The sequence below is a fragment of the Falco cherrug genome, chromosome 9 (genome assembly GCF_023634085.1).
Source record: "Falco cherrug isolate bFalChe1 chromosome 9, bFalChe1.pri, whole genome shotgun sequence".
NCBI classification, from domain to species: domain Eukaryota; kingdom Metazoa; phylum Chordata; class Aves; order Falconiformes; family Falconidae; genus Falco; species Falco cherrug.
The window spans coordinates 4,233,899-4,260,399 of NC_073705.1; the positions used below are offsets into that span (position 1 = coordinate 4,233,899).

The following is a 26,501-nucleotide window of genomic DNA, read 5'->3' on the forward strand; positions in this document are numbered from 1 at the left end:
CATCTGTTCCACTTACACTCCAAGAGCCTCCACTTCCGCTCCCTCCCCCCACAATTAGTCCTCTGCTTGCAACAAATATTTGACTTTGCGAGGCAGTAATTAGAACTTACTTTGCATGCGTTTGTCACAGTAACAGCATCTCTTTCCCTTTCCTTCCAGGCAACAGCACCAATGCAGAAAAATGCCCAGGGAAGACTGTGACTTCAGGACTTCCCAGGACATTGGTGAGAGGTGTCATCTCCAGAACAGGAACGGAACATGAAGACCATAAACCAGAGCGCAAGGAAGCTCCTCACACACACGGGGTAGAAGGGAGGCTTAGAGAAAAGCACTTTGAAAAAAACCACACACGTGCAGAGGCAGCACCCGCTGCTGCAGTTGCTGCTCTGCTTCCTGGGCTGGGATGGTGGCAGCATGGATCAACCGTGCACCAACAACAGAGGCCTGCCAAGAGATTGTCAAAACTCCAGGCGCACCATCCCCATTCTAGGACTAGAGCAGCGGCAGCATTCACTGTTGGCTCACTCATCGGTAAGAAGTGTTGCAAAGAAAAGAAACAGCAGTCTTGGCGGAGGCCTGCCCCTCCCTTCCCCCAAGAGCTGCTTCGATGCTCAGGGTCTCTCCCCCTTCACCCCCACCTGTGTTAGATTGGCCCCTGCACTGCAGCTATGTCCCATACCTCCTCCACCATGGCTCTGATCCTGACCAGCCGGCTTCACTCTGCACCTGCTTTATCACTCCAAATTTCCTGGGTGATCGCCGAGCTGAGCCTGATCACAAAGCAGGTAAGACAGTGCATCAGTCTGAAAACCCACACTCTTCTCTTTCCATGGGAAAGATCCTGCAGCCATGATCTATAGGGATTAAGAGAAAGGTCACTTCTCCCCAGAGAAATCTCACTTTTCAAGGAACAGGGAAGTGGGCAAAACAGAAGGACCTAAGGTAGTAAAAGCAAACAAGAAAACAACTGGAAGGGAAAAATCCTGGAGACTGTTTTTCAAATGACACAGACCTCATCCCTCTGTTTCCTCCACTTCTCTGCACAACCCAACATCTGTAAGCTTTGTGGTGCCAGCCATGCATGTTACCCACAGGCATGTGCACAACAGAAAGGCTACAGGATCAGCCATAACAGACCACTAAGTTCAGTGGAACAGAAGCAAATGAGTGTTCAGCGCTGATGATCCCAGCAGGCACAGGAGGGAAGGGTGAACACCCACGGTCACAGGAAACTTTACCCTCTTGTCTTTTCCACTCCCTCCACATTCACCCTGTTCCCCAAGGGCATGAGGAGACAATGCCAATTGTGGTACCAAAGGCTTAGACAGCTGCCTCTCTCTCCTCTCACCAGCCCCACCATCTCTAATATATATTCAGCTCTTCCCCATTTTACTACACATTAGAAATTTGTTCAGATTTAGCCAATATTTCACTGACAGTTAGGTACCAAGATTGCTGTAGTTAATATTACCATAAAATAATTTGTGTCTTTATCAGGTAGAGAGAACTCCACCACCCAAGGCTGCTACAGCAGAGGTACACAGAGGAAGCCTCCACCCAAAATCTCCTTGACCAAAGTATGAATCAGATAAAGGACCAAATGAAGGATAAGATATCCCAAAGGACAAGCAACTGATAGAACTCATTAGACCTAATAGTGTAGTTTACTCTGTCATCCCATCAGTGACCAGATCATGGTGACACCATTCGAGTCAGTAGGGAGGATAATTTGTTCCCTCCCTACCAACACTTGTTGACAGGGTTCAAGGATACCATCTTACTCCTAGCTTTCCTTTCAGGTTTAAGGAAGTAGCATGAGGAAAGTTTGTGAAGACACAATAATGCAGTTGGTATTGGTGCTTTGAAGGCAGTTCTGGAGACCAGCAGCTTTCATCAGTGAAGAACGCACATGGAGTTACTAGAAAGACTGAAAGGTAGCCTTATATGTGTATCTCCTTATACAGCTCTCCTGTACAGCCACTCACAAAATAAAAGCCACACAGTTCTGTTGTTCAACATTGGTTGTATTTAAGAACTACACTTCAGAAGGTACCGTGTGTGTCACGCCCCACCCCCCGCACACACACCCCTAGCAGAGAACACACACAGCTTCCCAATACCATGGCAAGGGGCATTGAAAGCACAAGGTGAATAGGGAAGGGGGGGAGTCAGTCCATCAGTGCATTGTGAATAAGCTTTCACGAAATCAAGTGCAGCAAAACCTGTTCAGACACTTTAAAAGTTAGACCTTTGGCAAATAAAGAAAAAACAAAAGGATTCTGAAGTTCTGTAAGTACCATTCTCTCTCCACATAGGATATGAACTCCCACCCTGAGCTTCAAGAGTTGACGGTGTCCCAACAAATAGTACTGGAGACTACCATGTGCTGAATAAATAGCACAGAGGTGGGATTTCATTTGAGCATTTTTCAACCACAGGCATGTGCCCAGTACTCCTGGGAAGGTCTTGCTTTTGGCCAGAGTGAGCAGCTTAGCGTTCTTCCCCACCTGCCCAAAGGCTGAGCATTGATAAGCATCCAGCTGAGCAACCTTCACCTGGATGTAACCACAGCTCTGGAGAGTCTGTAACAAGTAACATGGCAGTCACACTACTCAGTAACACAGATGTATTTCTTAAACAAGGACCCCACAGCTGCCAATTACACTTCAGTTGTTCTGACCTGTAAAGCAGCCAACTAGCCCCTGGGACCTCCTGTTTGAGAGGCCTCTCAGCTTAGTGCAAGGCAAGCTCACTGCAGGTGGTGCATGAGCCATCCCAACAAAAGACAGAGCACATGTTCTCAACACTCTTATGAGAATCCCATGTCAGAACAAATCCTGAAGAACAGAGAAAAACATTGGGAAGTCTCAACAGAACAAATTCCCCACTTCTCTGGGATGAGATTAACGGGCTATGAAACATCTCCTACATCTAAGCTCTTGGGATCCTTACAACTTGCATCAAATACACAAGACCTTGCACCACCCCCCAAACCAGGGAGAGCAGTGCAGCACACTTCAGGGAAGCAAAAGCCAGCCTCCATACGAGCTCAAGGCTTTTGCATGGAAGTGGAAAGCAAAATTATTTTTCAGGGTGATTGCTGAGGACTCTTTAAGAGGCTTGTCTGGTTCCTGTGCTCCAGTCTTGTCACTTCCCAGCCTGCCATGTCAAGTCCCAGCACACAAAAAGGATCAAGATAACCTTAACCACATTTAAACAGAAAGCCCTGACCTCTTTCACATGACTGTACAAGGAAGGGAACCACACACTGGCATGGATTTAACTGATGGACAGGAGCCACACAACATCACACAAACATGCGCACCTGTGCGCAGCCACACACACTTGAGTTCTTGCAGTTTCAGTAAAAAGGGCACTTTCCCATGTTAGTCCAAGGAGCCAGCACCCCTGGTGGGGAGACGGGAAGCTCTGTACCTATCTGACACTGCATTTTGACAGTCTGGCTCAGCACCCCTGGGGAATTTTATTTAAAAATGTGGCTTAATTGTTCCAAGACTCTGAGAATGCCCTGGCATTTATGCACCTCCCTTCATAATGCTACATCCCCTTTTAACCATACTGCAGCTTCAAAAGAGCAGGAGAGCAGCCTTCACTTCCCAGAGAAAGCTGTCAGAAAAGAGGTTTATCTAGACTCCTACAACACATTATTTGGAGAGGATAGGATTTGGCGCTCACACACTAGATGAATTCACTGTGATCTCTACCCTGTGCTAAGTCCAAAGCATAGATGTCTTAAGCTGAAGAAACAGAATCATTTATCCTGTTGCTCATCACACACAGGCTATCTCACATGTTCCATTATACAAAAAGGTGCCACAGTTGAGCATGGACAGGTCCTCTAACAACAGAGGACTGTGAAACCTATCACTTTCCACCTTATATCCACTGCAGGCACCAAAACATAAACCCAGCCAGGAAGTCCAAACCCCGTGAGGCTGAGGAAACAAGATCACTCCTGGTTCTCCTCCAAGCTTTTCTTCAAATGCCTGAAATTCTTGAAGCAACACATCCAGTGCCAGAAGCCATGCTCCTTGTTGTGGCAAACAGGGTAGAGGGAGAAAAAAACAAGTTAGTGAGCATGAATCCAGCTTCCAATAAGTGCAGACTCTTTCTTGGGAGGTTCGGTTAGATGAGAGTGGAAGATGAATGGGGTACTAACGGTTTTGCAGTTCCAGTAGCCCCCTTTATTGTAGTGGGGCAAGGATAGGCCAGGAAACCCATCAGTCTGTTAAGTGCCGCGTGCAATACTAGCGCTCAGTATCTTCCATTGCTTGTGAACAAAGCAGCTCCAACATCAGTCACTCCGGGCAGGCAGGCATTAGTCATACCGTCCCTTAATCATCATATTCAACAAGGGACCCACCTGTTCAAAACAAAACCAGACTGTTAGCTGGGACAGTTACTCAGAAACGGCAACTGCAGGGCCTGTTCCCTCTGCATCACAACACCTTATGAGCTGAGCAGCCCAGGGCAGAGGATCTCAGCACACAAACTGAGTCTAAGGTACACTGAATCAGTTTCAAAGTATTTTCCAGATAAATACTGGGGCACCCTTGAGCACATCCTCAGATACCCTACCAAAATTGCAGCATTCTCTACCAACACCCAACTGTAGCTGTCAGCAAAACACTGCATCCATGGTATTTGAAACCTTTTCACTTCCCACCCTAGATTTGTGATTTCTCAGTAGATACTATTAAAAGGAGTCAACAGTCATCAGGGGTTGCTTTTTGCAGGGCACAGAAGGAACATTCTTACTCATTGAATCCTCTCTGGTCCTTGGGGTCACTTGGAAGGAAGACTAGGGCTGATAATTTTGCTAAGGTTTTGCTTTCAGTCAAGACCACTCCCATTTCTCAGCACTGCCTGATCACTGAGGGAAGTTCAACACGCTACAGAAGCAAGATAATCTCAGGGGAGAGGCTCATCTTACATTAGGGCACTAAAAAGAAGTTTGTGCACAGTGGTAAGGGTTACAGACCATGAAAACATTTCTATTCACAGCCAGTATTTTCACTTTCAGATCAGCAGGAGATCTTCAAAAGCATACTCTTAGTAATTCCACCTGGCTTTTTGAAATACCAGTTGATTAAAACCACAAAGAATTCAGAGACAGAGACATGTGTTAAGCGGGAAACACATGACTTAGAAGAGATTTATCTTAAGAGATCTGGATTCAGCAGGTAAAACAGTGTCTTTTTTTTGGCAAACACTGGGTATCGTTGCTGCACAGAAGGCTAAGGAGAGTTTGGGAGCAACACTTCCCTGGCAGTGCCCAAAGCCAAAGCCAAACACCTTCCCCCACATACAAGAACAATTAATCCCTTGTTTGTAGTGGTCCTCTCCAGAATTAAAATGTAAAGAGCTTGCCTTTTTGTAGCCAAAGGACCTTCTGAAGACAGCAGGAAGAACCATTCACAGCAACAGAGCAACCCTGCTTTCTCCTACCCTCACTGTGATACCTGCAGAGCCAAATAGTTGGCATCTCGAGTTTTGCATTAAGCCATAACAAATTCAACAACAGTGACTATATGGTTCCGTTTTGTACCTCTTGTGGATTTCCTAAGGCTTCTCCCAACATCTTCTCAATGTTCCTCATTATCGCCACTTTCTGATGAGCCTTTAATGGATACTCGATTCTCTTTGGGGTTGGGGCACCCTGAAACATCAGAAATAGCTCATGTCATGCTTCCTAAATTGGCAGATAATTCTACCTTCTACCAGCCACCCAGTCTCTCACACACGACTCAAGGGAGAAAGCAACTTTCAGCTTTAAAGCAAAGGATTTGGTGCAACGAAGTTCTCATATTGACAACACATGCCAATACATCTCTACTGAAAAAATCCTCTGGGATAGAGCTATCCAAGCTGTGCAGGAAAGTGCTTGTACTCACCTTGTACCAGAAGTTCACAGTGATGGTAATCCCCCCATTCAGGAGAGACTCAATGTGGTGCCACCTGCATGGAAACCACAAAGAAGACGACACTATTGCTGTAGTTTATAGTGAAATACCTTAGATGGATGAGTTCAGACAGCACTAGACAAGCCTTGCCCTACACCACCATCATCAAGACCTCAGAACTACCGGAAAGGTCTTTGTATTTAAATACAGATCCTCTTCTCACACACATTAATGGAGTACTTGCACCATTAACATGGTGTCAGGGAGAGTTACCATTCCCATCCAACAGACAGGAAGTAGAAGCAGATTAGCCCAGGGTATCACAGAAAATACCATACTCGCTGATGAAGCTGAAACAGAATTATCTTAAGAGCCAACCCAACACTTCAAGCAGAAGACCTTTTAAACCTCTGTTGGCTGGTCACTGTGCAGTCCCACCATTCCTCTTACCAGTACATAGGTATGTATAGCACATCCCCTGGCCCCACCACCGCCTCATAGCCAACCACGCTCCGGAAGTTTGGAAACTTCTCATAGTCAGGATTGTCAAAGTCCACCTAACAGAGGAAAACATTAATAAACTCAGAAGAACTTCCTGCAATGACAGTCCTCATTATTGGCTCTCAGTATCAAATCATCCTTCCCTATATGGCTTTCATATTCGCATTTGTGTCTTAACTCCATTGCAATGTCCTGCAGTACCCTCAAAGTACCATCTACTTGGGTAGGAGTCCTGCAATTTGTTTCTGAGCAAATCTGTTTGACAAGTCATCAATGAAACAGAAAAGGTACCAACTGCAGCCCAGTTGTGCTATCAGTAAGAGCGTGTTTATAGCCCTAGTTCTTGCAAGTCAGGACCAGACACAAACAGAAACACTACCAGGCCTTCCATCTATTCTCAACATATTCACCAGTTAACAGATCTGAACACAGGTTTTGCAAAAGCAGCTTTAATTCCAGTACAGCTTCCTCCCACCTAGCACCTTCACAAATGTCCTGTTTTGACATGGAACAGAGAACAGATCTGCTACTCTCACCTGGCTCTGTCTGTCACACGGATGGTGCACAGGATAAGGGTAGAGGCATTCAAACTGATCAGGAGGGAACAGGATACATCTCTTGTAACCCTTAATCTGAGCAAAGAAGTTCTGCTGCTCATCATAATGAGCTGGTGTCACATTCCCTACAGAGAGAGAAAAGATGATAATCAAGACACACTCACATACAGGTAGGAAAGATGGAAGCAAGTTACATTCTTTGATGAAGACAGTAAATACACTTCCACATATTCAGAAAACTAAACATGGAAAATGACCACAAAAACGTTACAAACTGATCACTGTATCAGTCAGCCTTTATTGAGCAGTTGCTACTCCACTTAATTTCCATTCTAAATCCATATTCAGCAACTCACGCTTTACAGGATTAGAATTTCCAGCTTGTTCCCATGAACAGCAGATGGCAAATGTTGATGGGAAGCTTCTTCATAAAACACATTGTTTAGATGACAAGTTTTAGAACGGACTTTAGGAAATTATCAGTCTAGAGAAAAGGAGTCTAACAGCCTGATCTTGAAAAAAGTCCTAGTAGTTTTGCAAGAAAACAAGTAAATATTTTTTTGTCATTGGGGCTCCCAACAGCACCTTCTCAGTCTGATTAACAGTTCTGAAGCTTGACTGTTACCACTAGATCTTAAATTTAATCAAACCTTTAAATACAATGGGGCATTCTGTACCCCTTACAAGTATGTTTTTTAAGCTGCTTGCAATTCAGATATTACTCTTTTAGCTCGCTCTTTGTATGTATTTTCACTAAGTAGAATTAAGATGACAATTAACCCCGCAACTTCATTAAATGTATCATAAAATCAAATGCTCCTGTAAAGACACTCCTTTTCCTAGTACACACTGGTTCAAGACAATCCCTTGGTTCTTGCACATAACCTGTTGATAACAGGATTTTAGTGATCACATTATGTATGACCTGTAGGGAACTGTTGGTGCACTGCTTTTATGTGAAGTTCTCTTCTCTCAGCTAGTAAAACAAGTGGCAAAGACAAACAGCTGTAAGTTGAGTATGACCTGTTGCAAAGGGGAAAAACATCTGCTGTCAGAACTGAATAGCCATGAATTAACAAATAATTATAATTGGATGTGATGACCACACTGATTATAGGCCATCCTACTTCAAGAAACATACACAGTTTTGTGCCCAGTTATTGATATTACTTTCTACTGGAACGCTCTCCTTGTCAACAGGGTAGTGGTACCTCTGTCTTCTAAAGCATTTGCCTATGAATAAGTCTCCACATGGATTTGGAATTACCCTCTATCCAGATATTTCTGGGATTTATCCATCTTCCAAGTTCCTCAGTTCCCTCTAACTTTCAAGAAGAAATTCAGCTCTTAAGAGAATTTCTCCCCGACAGTGTACCAGCTCAAATAAGAACAAATGCCTGACAGAATAATCAACGTTTCCTCCTGGGTAGACACTGGACACGCTAAGAAAAGCCCAGAAGACTAACTTTGCTCAACTTGTAAATCCTTTTGCAATTCAAACCTGCAGGCTCTGAGCATTTTACATCTACAGCATCTGAAGCATTCAAATAATAAGCAGCTCTCAGAATAGGATTAGCAATTACCGAAAACACAGCCCTACCACCATCACACAGAGTCTTTCCACGAGCAGATTACATCCAGGCATTCACAGTGCATCCCTGGGGAAATACAGGCTATTCCTTTGGTTGTTTCCTCTCTGTAACCCAAGTTAAGCGGTGACAACAATTTCCACACAAACTAAAGATTTAAACTGCCTGCTCTGAAGAAACACTTGGTGGAAAATCCATTTGAAAGACCTTCTGAAATTGAAATACAGAACTGCTGACCAGATCTTCTCCCAGAGGTAGCTGCTTACCTTCCATGCCAATAAGAAGCAAGTTAGAAGTCAGCTGACCCCAGCCACGTTTCCCTTGTTGCTTGTTAATCCAGTTCCAGTTGAAACCAAGGAAATCCACCACAATCTTCCTTCCAACTGTGTCATTCAGTGTTTGCTGCAGATACAGCCTGTATTTTCCCAGAGATAAAGAGAAATCAAGCTTTGCCATGAAGATAAAGACATACTTCTGCATCTCTTCAGAAAGATTTCAAAACAAAGAGACATAACTCCTACAGATTCTGTTCTACCACCACACATCATAAACACCTGTAGAAAGAAAGCATTTCAAAAAGTCCTGAAACTTTGCTGAAAGGTTTTCTGGTACAGAAGGGAACAGAACTCAATTCTGTTTGAATAATCGTAAGGGAAAAGGAGAATTTTACAGCAAAAACATCCCCCTTGTAATGCAGGAGGAGGAAACTGTACACTGGCTGGCCACTGTCAAATATCAAACACATTCATGAATAATCCCCAGATAAATGACACCACTCCAACTCATCTGCAGTAAGAATTACCTCTTCTACTAGAAGTGCATGAGGGAAAAAAAGGGCTCAGGAAATCCTGCACGTTTCAGCATCAAATTACTTTAAAGCCATGCCTACCTTTAGACATAGAGGACCAGAGGAATCAAACATCTGTATTAACAATCACAGTATTACAGACTACTGTCTGCAATGCTGGAAGAAAAATGCATTTTTAAGCTCAAGGACTACCTTCTCTCTTGGAAAAAGCACACTCAAAGCTGAGAAAGAATAGAAAGGTACAGACGACAAGTGGACAGGGACACAGAGTTGCTTCGAATTAAGACACAATTAAGCATCCATAAGTTAGAGGGCTGGTGACTGACAAAATTAACACAGGGTTTACATTGCTAATAGTTATTATATTCCATATAAACGTGAAGCTCCTCTCAGTAACTTACAGCTCCATTAGTGGTGCAGGCCATCAACACCAGCAAATACACTGCACATATGCAACCTCTTCTCATTTTTCTGAAAGAGTGTTAGCACCAGCTGCCTTGGTATTCTGTAAAAAAGGCTGAGTGCTATAGCCCATACCTTTTCATCAGATACCTAAGCTCCTCTATCAATACTATAGTCTGCCAAAAGAAAGTGAAGCTTAATGCTTTCTCTATGCAAACCTTGCCTCAGACAGAGAAAAAAATTAAACAAAACTCTGCAGACAATGTAAACAGTTCGATTAACTAATGGCATGACTATTTTAATCAGGTAACAAGGCTGCTGTCAACTAGCAGCCCTGCAGGAAAAGCAGGGCTATAAAGAAAAAAAGAAAAGCTTGAGAGGTTTTAAACATCAACACTCACTGAAGAGAATCTTGTTCCCTACTTAGACCTGCAGAAATGGAGAAACCTTCAAGTATTACTTACCTCTCAGCACTCCCTTTTTGTTGTATTTCACTGAGTCTGTCCACAAACTCAGCAAACTTCATCTCTTCCCTGCTCGACTTGGGTTTGAAGTTCTTAAAATTGGCCATTTTCTTCTCATCATAGTACAAAAACTTGTGTGTGCTGGCACTATACACTGAGAAGTCCCCATTGCCAATGTTTTCCTGAAGGTAGTCCAGGTCCCATTTCAGAGCTGGATAAACCAGATTCGTATCTGTCAGCACCACTGGCTCCTGGAGAGGAACAAGAAATCCATTGATTCAAGACCCTCTTGAACTTGAGAATGATCACATTCATTACTGCAATCACTTAAGCTCGCTTTGGAAACAGGGAATTGGAAAAGGCTTTAAGAGTAATCAGGTACCTTGGTCTGAGGAAAAAAAACCAAGAAAAATGTGATAGGAAGTTTTGAGAAAGTGTCCTCAGCAAGTTCCTGGTAGTAACAGGACAGATTCCACTATCTACTTAGCTAATCTCTATAACATGTGAGGTTAGACAAACACTAGCTGGAAACAGTTTTAGGCCTACTTGGTCCTGCCATGTAGCAAGGAAACACAGTAGATTCTGCCTGGTCCCTTCTAGCCTAGCTACGAAGGGCTAAATACTGGCAGAAAGGTATTTCTGAATCCAGAAACAGAGACAGTACTCATGTCTTTTCTCAGAGGATCGCAGATAACCTTCAGCCATCAAAAAAATAATACTACCTTATCTCTTCTATACCAAAAAAGCAACAACTACAAAAAGAAGACAAAGGGCATCACCTATCTCCTCACCTATAAATAGATGCAACCTAAACAAGAACTCTTGATAGCTGCTGTGTTTACAAGCTATGCATGCACAACTTTCCTTCTTGCAGGATTTCTTTAAAAAAAAACCAACAAGCTAGCAATCTTACCAAAACGAAATCGGGCTTATCCAGAACAAATACAAGAGCCGCTCTGCAAGGCAGCATTCACACCTGGAGTCATTCTCACTTAGAAAATAACAAGCATATGCCCATGGTTTTACACAACATTTCCACGACTTTCGCCCGGACAACAAAGCACTTTGTTGAAGTCTGCAGGAAACGTTTCCTCTCTCAGCGCTGTGGCACCGAAAAGCGCCCACCACAGCTCAGAGGAACGCGACAACGGCCACAGCCGAGCCCGCGCCGGGGCGGGGGGGCGCGGCAGGCACTCCACGGCGGGCAGCGCGGTAGCCTCAGAGGCAGGGCCGGGACGCGCCCCCGGGACGGCACCAGGGCCCGGAGCGCCCCGCTGCCTGCGAGCCGCTCTGCGGGCCCTGCTCCGCTCCGCCCCGCCGGGCCTGGCGGGCAAGGCGGGCAGCCTCCGCGCCGCAAACCGGCCCCGCCGCAGCCCCAGCGCCGGGCCGGGTCGCCGCTGCCCACCGCACCTCGTTCTCGATGAGCTCCTCGGCGCGGGGGTCGCTGTGGCTGAGCCGCGGGATAGGCCGCGTCTCGAAGGAGTAACGCCGGAACTGGGACTCGCTCCAGCCGCTCCCTGCCGCTACCGCCGGGCCCTCCTGGCAGCCCGCGGCCGCCGCCGAGGAGGAGGCCGCCGCTGCCATCGCCGCCTCTACCGGAGAACCCGGAACTAAAAAGCCGGAAGCGGAAGCTGCCCGCCCATGGTCACGCCGGAAGTGAAGGGAGACGGCGGGAGGCAGACGAAAGGGCAGGAGGGAGCGGCGGCGGCGGAGAGCAGCGCCCCTGCGCGGCGGGAGGTTGGGCGTGGCCTCCGCTCCCCTCTGTCTTCTCGCCGGTCCCAAGGGCTGCGGGCTGCAGTGGGAGCCGGGGGCGGGAAATGGCCCCTGCGGGCCGGCTGTGGAGTCAGGGCGGGGCCTCCGGGCCCCTCGGCGCTCGCCCGCCCCGCCGGTTCTGCGGCGCCCTTCTGAGTGCGGGGCTCGGGGCCAGCCGCCCGCCTGCCCCGCAGCACACGCGCAGATGCTCGTGCCTCAAAGCCAGACGTTTGACTACCTGAAGGAGAACGAGCTCAAGTACCGCAGAGTTTACATAATGAACTAAACAAGTAAACTGCAAAGTCCTTTAGCGCTCGTATCGATTTTCTCTACAGTAACGCATTGCTTAGGCTTGAAGAACAGCACCGCTAAACTAACAAGCCGTTGCAGCCGCCTGCGTTTCCCCGGCTCCGCGGGGACCGGGCGGTCACACGTGGGTACCAGCGTCGGTAACACCGGTACGCGCCGAGGGCGGCCGCGCAGCCCTGGAGCACCGCCCCGGCCCCGCCCCGGCGGCGGGCTGGCTGCGGCCCGGCGGACGGAGGGGCGCCTCGGGCGGGGTTCTGTGTGTCGGCGGCCGCGCCTGCGCGGCGGGGCGATGGCGGCGGTCGGGCTGCGCGGTGTCCTCTGGCGGCGGGCGGCCGCCGGGCTGCGGCCGGGCTGGGCCGGGGCGGCGGCGCCCATGGGGGCGCGGGCGGGTGAGGGAGCGGGGGGACGGAGCGGGGGGCTCGGACGATGGTGGCTCCGGGGGCCTTGAGGTGGCGGGGCCAGGTGTCCTTGAGGCGGCGGGACGCCGGCGGGGCCGGGGCGGCTGGGGGCTGCTGGGGCCGGCGGGGCCGAGGCGGCTGGTGGCGACGGGCCGGCGGCGGCTGGGGGGCGGCGTGCCGGTTGGAGGGCGGCGGGCCGGTGGCTCCGGGGCCCTTGGGGTGGCGCGACCTCCCCGGCCTGGCCGTGGCTGCCGGCGAGCCCACAGCCAGGCTGCCCCGTGGCTCTCCCCCCAGCCTCGGAGGCGCCCAAGGACCTGATGCCTGGGCCGTACCCACGAACACCGGAGGAGCGGGCAGCCGCTGCAAGGAAGTACAACATGCGGGTGGAGGACTACGAGCCCTACCCCGACGATGGCTTTGGGTGAGCGGCCGGGGTGTCGGTGCCCGCGGGCAGGGCAGGCCGAGGCCCGCAGCTCCGCGTTGCGGGCTGGCGCTGGCAGGCTCGGTCCGATGCCCAGAGGTGCTGTGCCGTGAGCTTGGAGCTTTGAAGGCACACATCGGAGTTTTATAACAGGAACAAATGGAATGAGCTGGAGGCCTGTGTGAATAAAATACTGTACGAGAGACTTTATAGGCTGTTGGAATGCAAGGCTGAGAGGGATGAACTGAAGTAATCTCTGGAATAAAGATTTCAGGAGATGTTTAAATGTTGGAAAATACTTTGACATGTGCAAAGTGCAAGAGAGCTAGGGTTCTGTACTTCAGTTAAGCCTGTGTTTTCTTCCAGCTAGTGTAGCCCAAAAAGCCCCCTTTGAGGAATGCTGTTTGTTACAGTAGCTGGTATCACAGTGATGATCGTTGTGCTAGTTGCATGTATGTATTATAAAAATGTTGTATATATAGGAGCTATAAAACCAAGGTAATGTTTAAGTCTTTGATTTCCATAGCCCTGTCCTATAGTGTCTCCTATAAAACATATCTACATTAATATAGATTTCTTGTATGCTTGGGGTTTTTTATCTGTTTCTTACAGGTATGGTGACTATCCCAAGCTCCCTAATAAGTCTTTTCATGAGCGAGACCCCTGGTACCAGTGGGACCAGCCAGACGTGAGGCATAACTGGGGAGAGCCGGTAGGAATGCTAGTAGCACTTTTCAAGCTGCCGATCAATGCTACTGTTACTAAACAATAACATGCACATCTTGTTAGTGATTTCTGTTTAATTCTTTGTGTAACTGCATCGCCAAGTGCAGGTGTGTGTTGCCTATGTGAGCAGGGACAGTCAGTCGGAAGGAAAGTTAGGCTGTGGCCATCAGTGTAAATATTTTGAAAGTGCTGAGGACTGTTAACGCCTTTTTACATATGAGGAGGGAGACTTTACAAACTTAAGTTTCTCTGTAGGAATAGGAAAGTCTCCTCCATTTTCTTTACCTGATCTGAACTCAGTAAGAGAGCTTAGTTCAGAATGATTTAGCAAAGAAGCTGTTTTTTAGTAAAGTCCTTTCAGTACAATGGAAGTAGCCTATTGCTGCTTTATTACTCCAGGGTTGTTTTGGGATAGAATACAAATAGGGAGGTTTTCTCTGAAGAAAGTTTGCAAGATATCGGTAAGAGAAATGGGTGAATAGAGCATATATGTTAACTTTCAAAATCTAAGTTCCTCATACTCCGTGTCAGGAGTAACTTTTCAGTTAGTGTGGAGTCTGTCTGTGAATGACTGCAGTCTAGCTGTGACTACTGAACTTAGTAATTGACCTGAGCTCTCATGACTAAAAGCAGAGATTATGTAAGCATGTGTATGTGATATATAGTATAAACATGCCAGAGCATCATAGCGTGCTTACCACAGCAAAGGGCATGTAACAACTGTAAAAGCACAAGAAAAAACCCACGGTGATTTGGTGTTGTTGTGGTGCTTGGTACAGTAAGGCTTGTACAGGTGCCCTTGCAGGGGGTTGGCAGTGAGGGGCCAGGTGGAGTATGCTGGTGCATTCCAGGGGTCAGCTGATGCCTCTGTTCAGGCAGCTGGGTTCTGCTCAGTCTGGTGCTCTGGGTTTGACAGCAAATGGCTCTGTGCAGAGGGGAAAGCTGGGGAGCTAGAGGCAGTGCTTGAGCTGTAAATGAGTTCTCTGCTTTCATTAATGGGAAGGGAGGCTATAGGTAGAACGTGCTTGGGACTTTGCTATGTATACTTAAAGGCAGAAGGTTGAACACCTCTGTGTGTCAATCAGGCTTGCTACCAGCCTGGCTGTTGTCACAGAGCAACAGTAGCAGGTGCTCTTAGTGTTCTGAGGAACCAGCTTCTAAGTGGCAAGGTAACTGCTGCTCTGAAATAACACTGCTACTTCTCTTTGGATATGTGACTGAACTTCCATAAATGAGGGTGCCAGTTTATACCATGCCTTTTCAACAGTGCTTGGAACAAATCTAAGGTGGGGTGATTATGTATATAAATAAAAGCTGCTGCTATCCTAAAATTAAGCATATTGTCTGGTGTAAGCATAGGATGGAATTTGAAGTCCTGAGTTACACCAATGTGTAAGTGACAACTTGCTGTGACTGTAGGTAAATTACTTGCCTCCTCTGAGGCTTGATCTCCACTTGTGGGGTGGAGATGAAACAGCTTCTGGGAGTTTCATGCATGCTGTAAAGCACTTCTTCCTTGATAAAAGCAGATTGAGCACAGTTGGTAAACGTGCAGCGTTTTTTCTTTGTTCTTTAGATGCACTGGGACTTTGACATGTACATTCGGAACCGTGTTGATACATCCCCCACTCCAGTTGCCTGGCACACCATGCGCAAACACTTCCTTGTCTTTTTGAGTACCATGCTGATCATGTTTGGTCTTGGAGAGATCTACCCATCTTACAGGCCTGTGGTGAGTGACACCCTTGTGTAAAGGGAGGAGAAGTAGCTGTGTTTCTTGCTGCTGAAGCTGCATGATCAGCATGAATGCAAACCCCTGCTGCTGGCAGGGGATGGACCAATGCAGCCTCATCTAGCCTGAGTTGTTCTCTTAACTGGTTTGGCTCAGCTGACAGGTTCTGTTTCATAGTGAGGAGTTCCTGTTCACAGGCAACTAATTTTAAGCTGTGCTGCTTACAGTATCCCTTCTTTGATCTAGTAATTCTCCTTCACTGTGTGCATCTGCTCAAGAGAGATGCTTTATCTTGTCTCTTGCCCTGTGTTTTTAGTTATACCTCATGGTCTATATCATTTGAAATGTACTCCTGAAAAATGCATCTGAATACACAGACAGTTTTTGCAATACATTATCCCTGTGCTGTGAGACGAACGAGATGAACTGTTGGTTGAGATTAAATGCCAGACCACCCTGATGTTTTTTTTGAAGGACATGAGTTTATACAAGGAACTCTATCTCTGAGTTTACTTTCCTTGTACTGTAATATTCCTGCCGAAGCACTTAAGAAATACAAATTTAAGTCTTAAATGACAAGCCTTGACTTGGGTGGGATGGGATGAGACATTCTCCCCTTGCCCCTTTATTTGCTTGGATAAATATGGTGAATTTGTCATTCTTTCTTGCTCCTTGTAGGGACCGAAGCAATATCCCTTCAATGACCTGTATCTGGAGAAAGGAGGAGACCCCAATAAAGAGCCACCAGTGGTGACACACTATGAAATCTGAACGTTGTTGAAGCGCTATGTTTCTCCTGTGTCAATTCTGCTGGGGATGGCATCTTAACTGTTCACTGTGGCATATGTTAATGCTTGTTCTTCAACATTCAACCACTAACTTCAGTGAAATATATCGATGATATCTACTGTGCTAGTTGTCTGCTGTTGGTTTGAGAAGACTGAACAATGGCCAATGAAATCGAATGACCTTCGGCTATTTTTCTAAACGGGCTAGTATCAGTGGGGCAGAGTTCTGAGTGTAGTCCTAAAACTGCTTCTAGTTTATGCATGTTGTGCACAAACATTCCTTAGCTAAGCCTGTTTGTGTAGGAGGTATTGCCTGTTACCAAGTGGCTTGTTGCAGGTCCTGCTTGGAGGTGAACTGGAGTGCCATTATTTAATCTGAAATGATGGGCAGAACCAGGCTGGCAAGTACGGTGCTCGGGAGTCATGTACCACATGAATAACTGTCGGTCCTGTTCTACTGTGCATGGGCTCTGGTCCAAGAGCACAGATGCCCAAGTTGCTCCTGTATGGCCTGAGCTTGTCGTCCAGGGCTGGAGTTATGTCTGACCCATGAAGTCTGCCTGTCTTGCTGCAAACCACTGGTTTAGGGCCTCCTGTGCCTTCATCAGCAGTTTGCTTGGGAAAGTTGGACATAAAATTAAGCTACTAGACTTGTCCAGCTCCACTCTTCCTTTAACATAAGTTTTTTCCCCTTGTTACTGGAGGAGACGGTGCCTTCAGTACTGATCTACAGTGAAAGTTCTTTAAGCTCCCCTGTGCTATGTCTTAGGCCTTGCTGTTTGGCTGCAGGAGTGGGTGATCACAGGAGGCTAAGGGCTTGGCTCTTCTGGGTGCTTCCTATAAACTGGATGTTGTACTCTGTTCTCAACACTCCGTCACGACTCAGAGTTTTGTGCTTTATGAGAAGCATATATTTGAAGACTGATTAATGAATTTTCAATCTATGAAGATTTTTAACCCCAGATTCTAAAGGGCAGTTAGCTTCAGCTCTGTGCAGGGTTCTCTGCAAGGGTGTATGTTCAAGGGAATTATGTCACTACATGCTAGAAGTATGTGTGTAACTAAAACTAACCTCTCTGGAGGTGCTGAACAGTCACCATTCCTCCTGGCTTTTGTAAGCTGTCACCTTCTAGTTAACGGAAATGCTTTCTTGTAAGTTACGGATGATGATTTTTACCCCAGAAGGGTCATTCAAGTATTTTTTGAGCTGCAGGGGCCTTGAAACTGAGTTCTGTTACAAAGCATTATGCAGGAGAAAACTCTCCTTAGTTACGACTTTGAGTAAGAATTCCCATTCCACAGCAGTTACATGACAGCACCATATGCGATGTTGTGAGAGTCTTCCAGTACAATGAAAACGATCGAAGCAGTAATAGATGCGTTATCTTGCCATGTAAGACAACAGTGCAGCAGTTGCGCAGAGGGGGGTTGAGGCCCACCCCGCGTGGCTGCCGCCTCCTTTGGGGAGTTCAGCACAAAATCCCTCCCTAACCGTAACTTCATGTTTTTCTTCATGTGGAAGGCATAAAGGGCTGGGCTGGCAATATGGCACAGAAATCCTTAAAAATGGGGTTCGTAGCGCAGGCAAATTTTTTCAAAACAGGAAAGAGTTGAAGAAAGGAGGTCTGGGTCCTTCTGCGTTATTTTTTTTCCCTGGCAACTAAAATGCCTTTAGGAAAGCGTACCCCTAAGCTGTGCACCTTTCCCTGCTGCATTCCCTCTCAGGAAAGCCTAAACCGGCAGCCAAGGCAGGCTGCGAGAGGGGCGCCGGCCCGGCCCTGCCTGCGGGGCTCCCACCGCGCGGGCCTGTCGGACCAGCCACGGGGCGAATTCAGGTACTTGAAGGCCAGAAAAGGCGGCCGGCGGCTGAGGGAGGGACGCCCCGAACCCCGTCGGGAGCCACCGAGCGCGGCCCCGCACGCCCCCGGAGCGCCGCGGCGGCGCTGGAGCCCCCCGGAACGGACCACCTGGCGCCTGCGCGGAGGGGCCGAGGCGGGGCTGGGGGCGGTGCTCCGCCGGCGGCGGCTTTTCGGCTCCCGGCGGCCACCGTCGTGAGGGCTGCGCTGCGGGAACCGTCCGGGCGCGGGTCGCGGAGCGGCTGGGACGGCAAGCGAGCCGGTAAGGGCCGCCCGCACCCCCTCGCCCGCTGCGCTCGGTCTGATGCGAGCGGCTGCTCCCGCCCCGGCCCCGCCACTCCTCCGGCCCCGCCACAGAGGGCAGGGGGCCGGCCGGGGCCAGCCCGGCCCTGCCGCGACCCGGGGCCGGGCCCTTTCACCCCCATATCCCCCCTGGCCCGGTCTCCTTTGTTATCCTGCCCGTCCCGTGGCCCGTCCCCCGGTGCCACGGCTCCGTCCCTGCCCCCGGAGCCGCTTCCCTCTGCCGCGGGCCGGCCTCTGGGCAGCGGGGCACCTGGAGGGAGCGACGCAGTCTGAGCTGGGCCGCGGCGAGGCCTCCAGCGTAGCTGAGAGCCTGCCCGCGGCCGGTGGTCTCTAGGCTCGCCCTCCCGCTGCGTGGCGCCGGCTGGCCAGGCACGCCTGTGTGCGCTCCCGCCGGTGCCGGCCGTGGCACCGGGCGGTGCTTCCGAAAGCGCTCGGAGACCTCGGGGAGTTCTGTGCTCCGTGGGAGCTGTCATGGAGGAGCGCGCAGAGCCCTGCCCTGCGACCGCCCCGCCTTGCAAGCACTGACGATTAGCTGGGATTAGCGTCTCTGCCTCCTGTAATTGGGGTTTATAATAAGCACTTACGAGAGCAGCCTGGCTGCAGCGCGCTGGGGAGCTGCGAGAGGAGCGTCGGAGCAGCACGAGGGGCAGGACAGCGATTTTTAGATCGATGTCGTGAGGTGGAGGCTGGTGGGATGGCTTGTGTCTTAACTGCGGTGTCGTGGCTGAGAGGACTTTTTCAGCTCTCAAGAGTGGCTGCTGGGTGACCTTGGACAAGTGTTGTCTCTTCTGCCCGAGTTTCACCTTTAGCTAGGGTGAGGGTCAGGCTGTGAGCTCTGTATGTGCCATGTTGTGCTGGAAGCCCAGTATCGGCAGGAGCTGGTTGAAGAGGAACGGTTGGGTTCCCAGTGGCAGGAGGGGAATTGGGAAAGTCAGTAGGAGGGGATTTCTAATTGGCAGTGTTCGAGTGGTGCAAAAAGGCCTCCCTAGAGTGATACCAGGGATGATTATTGCAGCAGCTGTGAGGGTTAGTCAACTGATACAACAACCACCATGATCTTTTACAGAGTACTCTAAAGCCACAAGTATTTCACATTAATGTAGGTGAGGAATTTTTGCCTCTGTCAGCCCTATTTGCATGGTCCACCATGATTTGAGAACGTGTGCTTTTACTTGTCACTGCTCAGTTGTGTGCTTCCCACTTCCCACTGGTGCGGGGTGCTCTGACCTGCTAGGTTTGGCTGTGCAGGCACTGGTACCTCCTAAGGTACCGTGGCTGGGGAGGCTGCGGGGAAACGCCACTGCTGTCCTGCGACGCCCTTTGGGGCTGGGATTCGTTAATACGTTAGAGCTGTAATCGGGTGTCTGTAGAAGGAGGAGGAATTGTCGTGATTAATCAGAGGTCCTGAGAAAAGCGTGAGCCTTCTCAGAAGTCTTAGGTGCTATTTTGGGAGATGACAGCAGGTGGCAACGTCTCCCTAAAAATTCTCCTGTGGAAGAAGAGTTCAATACTTGTGAATTTTTCTCAGGCAGCCACAAGAGGTTGCTAAGGAAGGGCTTTTTCCTGCTTTGAGGATCATGAGTCCTGTCCTGGGTACAGACATGCACAGCATATATAAGGATCACTTCTCTAAGAGAATGATGCAAATCAGCCTTTTTTTTTTTTTTTTCCCTTCCAAACTCGGAGCCTACCTGACTTCAGAAGAAGGTGCTGCTGCATCCCTGCAGAACCTCATCTGCAATGGAGCTGGACTGATAGGAGGAGGTGCTTAAGAGATGGAGTGATACTGTGACCTTTTGGCTTCTTGTGTATCTCCTGTGGGCCTCCTCAGTCTGTTGGCACTACTACTGCTTTACCTTGAGGACCAGGGACGCTGTGTACTTGTTACCTATAATCCAGCACTTCTGCAGTTCTTTTGATGTTGAGCCACTCTAAATAGCGCCTTGCTTGTTGTGACTCATCTAGACATAGGAAAGCAATCAAGACACTTGTTGTGGTAACTAAGTACTACACAGTTGCTCACTTGCTCACTCACTTCCCCCTCAGCCAGAGGTATGAGGAGAAGAATTGGAAAGGAATGTAAAACTCAAGGGTTGAGATAAGAACAATTTAATAATTGAAATAAAATAAAAAAAGGTAATAAAAATAACAGTTAAAATGAAATGGAGGCAGAAGGGGAGAGGAATGAAATCCATAGGGAAGGGAGAAAAGAAAACAAGTGATGCACAGTGCAGTTGCTCACCACCCGCTGACCAGTGCCCAGCCAGTCCCTGAGCAATGATTGGCAGGCCCCAGCAAATTTTCCCCCCCCAGTTTATGCACAGAGCATGACATCCCATGGTATAGAATACCCCTCTGGCTAGTTTGGGTCACGTGTCCCCTCCCAATTTCTTGTGCCCCTCCAGCCCTCTCACTGGCAGGGCCTGAGAAACTGAAAAGTCCTTGACTTAGTATCAACATAAACCAGCAACAACTGAAAACATCAGTGCGTTATCAACACTGTTCTCACACCAAATCCGAAACACAGCGCTGCACCAGCCACTAGAAAAAAAAAATTAACTATCCCAACTGAAACCAGGACAGCACTTTACCTTCATGTTCTGTCCTGACTTAAGTTTGTGAAAAGAGAACAGTAATGTTGACTTTCTTGCAAAATGCCCTATTTACAAGAAAAGCTGGACAATTGATTAGTACTTTTCTGCACATTTTTTGTGAGGTTAAATGCAAATTGTGCTAGCCGTGCAGTCAGCCCAACACAGAGGGTGAGGAGTGGGAGCTTGTACCATTCACCTGGCTCAGTTTGTGATGGTTATGCACTTCATTGTTTCTTTACCGGTTAATTTACTAGAGGGAAGAGGACTCAGCTGTTGTCTAATAATGTTTGCAGGGGAGTTGCCCTCTCAAAAGCCAAGAAGCAGTGAGGCCTGTATGTACAGCCAGCTTCTACAGCTGATGGATTGTAACTGGAGGCAGAAGAGGCAGGAAAGGGACTGGTAAGGAACATCCCAGCTGTCCTGCTTCCCCACATCAGTGAAGCCAGGTAGTACCTTGTGCAGTAGACTGTTGCTAGCAGGCTTGCCTGACTTTCCTCCTGGGGATATTTTCATTCTCCTCTGCCAATGAAGGGAGGAGACCTGGACAGTGTTCTTGCACTAGTATGCGAGACAGATGAGTAGGTGCTGAAGCTTCTTGGCAGAGAGAATGTGGCGTAGCTCTAATGAGTACCCTGCAAAATATGTGCTGGAAGATTGGCAAGTAAGCTTTTTAGAGGTCTGTTATAGTGATGATGATGAGATGACCTGTTTACCTCTGTTCCTAGGCTGAGTGAGGAAATAGTTGCACTTGTTTTATTGTACAAAAGTTCCGTTCAGATTCCTTTGGACCTCAGCTAAGTTGGCAGTTTGAACTTTGGGAGATACTGCTGCAGGCTAATGCTGAAAAGCATTAAATAAATTCTAATCAAACAGCATATGCTGATGGTGCATGCAGGAGAGGGAGGATGTCCTTGTCTTCTGACTGGTGGTGGTGAAGAAACCCTAAAAAGGATGTGGAGCTATTAGCTAGGAGGTAATGCTGACCAGATTTCCCCTTGTGTGGGCCTCAGGAGGCCATAATTTCATGTAAGCCACAAGATGACAGAAGGCTTTTTCAAAATTGCGTTGGTTTGTTGGGGTTTTTTTGTTGGGTTTTTTGATGGTTTGGCCAGACAGCAGGCTGGCCACAGCAAGCTACCTTTATGAACTTAGTTACAAATAAACATCCGTACTGTGGCCTGAGTACAGCCAAACTGCGAAGCACTGACACTTGTAGCCCTGCATCTGAACAGAAGGCCATGTGATGCAGACTGTGGTTTAATCGTCAGCCTGGCTAATGCAGACAGTGTCAAGTAACCAGGAGAGGTTAATCACAGTTTGCTGGCAAGATGCAGAGTGTTTTGCTGTGCTGCCTGCTGACAATTTTGCTTTATTCAGCATGGTATCATCTGAGTGCCTCCTAAGGAGCGCTGTTTAGCTGAAGTTAAAAGACTGCACTGCGGCCAAGCTCAAAAGGTTTAGGAACTGCTGATAAGAATGACCCCACTAGCCTGTGAATGCTATGTCCACACATCATTTATGTTGCTGACATACCTAGAAGGCCTGGGCATGGTCTGAGATGGAGAGGAACTGTGTGCTTTCTCCTCAGCAAGAATGGGATCCTACGTGGAACAATAATTTGTATTTATATTCAGTTTTGTAGCATCCTGGTTGCCTGCTGTTGATGTTTGACTTTCAATTATACTGCCATGTTATTACCCAACTAATCTCTCTCAAGGGGAAATTGTATTCCCATTTTACAGGTGTCAGTGGATCTATCCAGAGTAAATAAAAATAATCGGGTTTAGAGCTGAGATTGAAACCCAGCAGTTACTTCTGTATCACTTCTTCTCACCTACCATTTACAAACTCAACCAGAAAGTCAAATGATTTTTTTTTTTCCTTTTGCTTCTCAGAGGAGTGAGAACAAAGTACGGTAACTGAATTGGCACATGATAGCATTGCACTTTGTTTTTTCTTGCCACGTCACTTTTCTGCCTGGAATTTAGCCTGCCCTGAGATTCCTTCTGCTCTCTTTTTGTCTATGTAGATACTGACATTGGTTTGTTCAGAGAGCGCAACTAGTGTTTTGCAAATAATTTGTTTAAATTAATTTCTGCAGCTGATTTAAACCAGCCTGAAAACTTGAGTATGTCATTTAATTTAGATCCTCTTCCTTTTTCTAAAACTCTCCTGTAATTGGGGTATACGAAAAAGAGAGCTGTATGTGGAAGGAGATCTAGGATCAGACTGTTGGAATTGTGTTTTGTTTTGTTCTTTTAATGAATTCTAAAATACCCTAATTAATTTCAGTAAAACTGTATTCACTACCTCAGGAAGTAGCAAGTAACTTCTCTGTATTAAGAGCAATTTTTTCTTGTGATATCTTGGTAAGGGGGATATTTTGTTACTGGTGTGATTATTTTCGTGTTGATTTTATCTGGCTGTTCTAACCACTGTGTCAAATTTCTTCTAGAGTCTAGAAAATGAAGCTAAAGGAAATTGAGCGAACAGCTGCCCAGGCATGGAGTCCAGCAAACAACCACCCCATTTATCTAGCAACAGGTACAGTTCTTTACAATTTGTGAATATTAAAGTATGAGCCACAGAGAGGTTTTATGTACAGTTACGTTGGTTTTAACTTTCAACAATCCCCACCTTAATACTAAGGCTGGGAATATCTCAACTTATAAGTGATATACCAAAAACATTACAGCCTTTTTTCTTTTTTTTTTTTTTTTTTAATAAGTGACTGGTAGAGGATTACTTTTATACCCAACTTTGACACCTTTAAGGCCAATGATTTTTTAAACAGTGAATATGTGGCTTTTTGGATCTAATTAGGTCTGTATGAACTCCCAACACCTGTTTGCTATGAAAAAGAAAACAAAATAAGGTTACGTACTTGGTATGGCAGGGGGCGGGGGCAGGGGGGAGTTCATTCTAGTCATGTTCATTTAAGCTCACTTTTACTTTTGTTGGTCTTCAGCCATTATCACATGGTTTGACAATCAAATAATAGAAACCTCTTCTCCCTAAAGTTGCCTGTTACAGTTCACATTCAATTTTCAATACTTCTGCAAAACCTTACATTTGCATTTTATTGATACTATTCGCTATGGTTACAGTGATTTTATTTCCTGAAGCACAAAGCTGGCCTGTTCACTGAGTTAGCAGTAGATGAGTTTAGTGTGGAAATGACTGTGGAACTGTGTGGAACTGATGGGTTGGGTTGTAGTGGGTTTGTGTGGCAAGGTTTTGGTAGCAGGGGGGCTACAGGGGTGGCTTCTGTGGGAAGATACCAGAAGCTGCCCCTGTGTCAGATGGAGCCAGTGGCAGCTGGCTTCAAGACAGACCTGCTACTGGCCAAGGGTGAGCTGATCAGCCACAGTGGTAGTGCTTCTAGGATAGCATATAAAGAAGGGGAAACACACACACACACACCCCCTGCACTAGCAGGGAGAGAGGAGTGAGAACGTGTGAGAGCAACAGCCCTGCAGACACCCAGATCAGTTCAGAAGGAGGGACAGGAGGTGCTCCAGGTGTCGGAGCAGAGATTCCCCTGCAGCTCATGGGGAAGACCATGGTGAGGCAGGCTGTCCCCTCAGCCCGTGGAGGTTAACGGTGGAGCAGAGATACATATGCCTGCAGCTGGTGGAGGACCCCACGCCGGAGCAGGGGGATGCCTGAAGGAGGCTGTGACCCTTCACAGCCCACAGTGTGGGGCAGCCCACCCTGGAGCAGGCTCCTGGCAGGACCTGTGCCGCCGTGGGAAGAGGAGCCCAGGCTGGGGCCGGTTTGCTGGCAGGGCTTGTGCCCCCGTGGGGGACCCACATTGGAGCTGTCTGTGCCTGAGGGGCTGCACCCTGTGGGGGGACCCATGCTGGGGCAGTGTGTGAAGAACCTGCAGCCCATGGGAAGGACTCACGCTGGAGGAGTTCATGGAGGGACTGTCTCCCATGGGAGGGACCCCACACTGGAGCAGGGGCAGTGTGAGGAGCCCTTCCCCAGAGGAAGGAGTGGCAGAGACGGCTTGTGATGGTCTGACCGAAGCCCCCATTCCCTGTTCCCCTGCACCACTCGGGGGGGAGGAGATAGAGAATTTGGGGGTGAAGTTAAGCCCAGGAAGAAGGGAGGGGTGTGGGGAAGATGTTTTAAGACTTTTCATTTTCTCATTATTCTACTCTGATTTTGATTGGTAATAAATTAAACTATTTTTCCCGAGTCTGGTCTGTTTTGCCCATGATGGTAGTGGCTGAGTGATGTTCCTGTCATCCCTGTCCTTATCTCAACCCACAAGCTTTTTGTTATTTTTTTCTCTCCCCTGTCCAGCTGGGGAGAGGGAGTGATAGAGCAGCTTTGGGCACCTGGCATCTAGGCAGGGTCAAACCACCACAGTTGTCTGCCCAACATGAGAACTAGTTAGCTTTGTCTCCTGCCTGGGTTGTGCAGCACTACCATATTGTTTTGATTCTTTTTTTCAGGGTTGACTGTCAAAAAAAAGTGACAAAATGTCAACTGTTGCCTTAAAAACAACATTACCCTTTTTGGGGCAGATAGTCTATTTTGAGTTCCTCTAAAAAGACCAGAGTTTTGGTTGAACCAAAGGTCTTGGCTTCAGTCTGCTTTAGATCAGAAACTGCACAATTTTGTAACTTGGAACTGCTTTTTAATAGCCTCCTGGGCACTTTCCATGCCATAGGCAATTATAAAGCATTCCTGTTGTAACTGGGTGACTATTTGCCTGGCAGTGTCCCATTAGGCAACGTTAAATCAATTTTTAGCTTTTATTCGGTAGGCTAGGGAGAGGGAAGGAAGCCACTACCGTGTGACTGCTAGCTCTCTGTGGGTCGTTGGGGCGTGTTTAGTTGTCTAAGGTTGAAGAACTTTAGCTGTAGGCTAGGTTTAGAAGGTCTTATTAAGACACCTGATCATGGTTGAGGAGCAGTATACAGGAGTATTTGGGATCATAATTGTAGCTGGATTTCATGATGTGACTGCATTTGTAATTTAGATAAGGACTTAATATCAGAAGCTGTGCTTGCTTGGAAGAGGGTATATGAATTATATATATATATATCAGACATGTCCTCCTTCGAACAGGCACGGTACCAAGGTTGTGTTGACTCTGAAGAATAGGTTTCCAGTGCCTTGCTCTTTTTGTGTCTTATGTTCCTGGAAAAAGTGCCCACTTGTGTTGCCCTTGTGCTTCTGCTAGGAACATCTGCCCAGCAACTGGATGCATCCTTCAGTACAAATGCCACCTTGGAAATATTTGAGGTTGACTTCAGGGATCCCTCCCTGGACTTGAAGCAGAAAGGAACACTTCCTGCCTCAAACAGGTACTAGGGACTCATACTAATGTATCAATCAGTGGAACAGTAAAGGGCTTTTCCGA

General features: G+C 47.7%; 3 protein-coding genes across 12 annotated transcripts in view; 2 read left to right on the forward strand and 1 right to left on the reverse strand.

Moving 5' to 3' along the window:
* Positions 1-2,003: 2,003 nt before the first annotated feature.
* On the reverse strand, positions 2,004-11,877 carry HIF1AN (hypoxia inducible factor 1 subunit alpha inhibitor). The gene is made up of 8 exons (XM_055720486.1): positions 11,656-11,877; positions 10,246-10,496; positions 8,838-8,986; positions 6,962-7,107; positions 6,375-6,481; positions 5,916-5,979; positions 5,570-5,680; positions 2,004-4,384 (listed from the first exon to the last, which is right to left on the reverse strand). Exons 1-8 carry the CDS (start codon positions 11,827-11,829, stop codon positions 4,340-4,342), a joined length of 1,047 nt encoding a protein of 348 aa, XP_055576461.1. The 5' UTR covers positions 11,830-11,877; the 3' UTR covers positions 2,004-4,339.
* A 672-nt stretch (positions 11,878-12,549) lies between these two features.
* Positions 12,550-16,491, forward strand: NDUFB8 (NADH:ubiquinone oxidoreductase subunit B8). Its single transcript, XM_055720487.1, has 5 exons — positions 12,550-12,695; positions 12,999-13,125; positions 13,738-13,837; positions 15,428-15,583; positions 16,262-16,491. The coding sequence occupies exons 1-5, from the start codon at positions 12,596-12,598 to the stop codon at positions 16,352-16,354; spliced, it is 576 nt and encodes a 191-aa protein (XP_055576462.1). The 5' UTR covers positions 12,550-12,595; the 3' UTR covers positions 16,355-16,491.
* Positions 16,492-18,378: 1,887 nt separating this feature from the next.
* SEC31B (SEC31 homolog B, COPII coat complex component) overlaps positions 18,379-26,501 on the forward strand; it is a 38,311-nt gene continuing 30,188 nt past the window's right edge. For 7 of the 10 annotated variants that reach the window (XM_055720041.1, XM_055720047.1, XM_055720044.1 and 4 more), the window contains exons 1-3: positions 18,379-18,489; positions 23,580-23,668; positions 26,322-26,445. In XM_055720041.1, coding sequence (XP_055576016.1) covers positions 23,590-23,668; positions 26,322-26,445 — 203 coding nt within the window. In that variant the 5' untranslated portion in view covers positions 18,379-18,489; positions 23,580-23,589. Of the gene's footprint in view, positions 18,490-20,205; positions 20,295-21,417; positions 21,524-23,579; positions 23,669-26,321; positions 26,446-26,501 lie in introns of those variants that run through there. The other 3 variants (XM_055720042.1, XM_027808745.2, XM_027808746.2) reach the window with 3 other exon arrangements.

Bases quoted from the DNA above. Each gene is read 5' to 3' on its own strand.
- NDUFB8 (XM_055720487.1), top strand. From the start codon at position 12,596: ATGGCGGCGGTCGGGCTGCGCGGTGTCCTCTGGCGGCGGGCGGCCGCC. The intron at 12,696-12,998 runs GTGAGGGAGCGG...CTCTCCCCCCAG, and splicing joins GCCCATGGGGGCGCGGGCGG to CCTCGGAGGCGCCCAAGGAC. The intron at 13,838-15,427 runs GTAGGAATGCTA...TTTGTTCTTTAG, and splicing joins GGCATAACTGGGGAGAGCCG to ATGCACTGGGACTTTGACAT.
- HIF1AN (XM_055720486.1), bottom strand. From the start codon at position 11,829: ATGGCAGCGGCGGCCTCCTCCTCGGCGGCGGCCGCGGGCTGCCAGGAG. The intron at 10,497-11,655 runs GTGCGGTGGGCA...GTTCCTCTCCAG, and splicing joins AGGAGCTCATCGAGAACGAG to GAGCCAGTGGTGCTGACAGA. The intron at 8,987-10,245 runs GTAAGTAATACT...GGGAAAATACAG, and splicing joins CAAAAAGGGAGTGCTGAGAG to GCTGTATCTGCAGCAAACAC.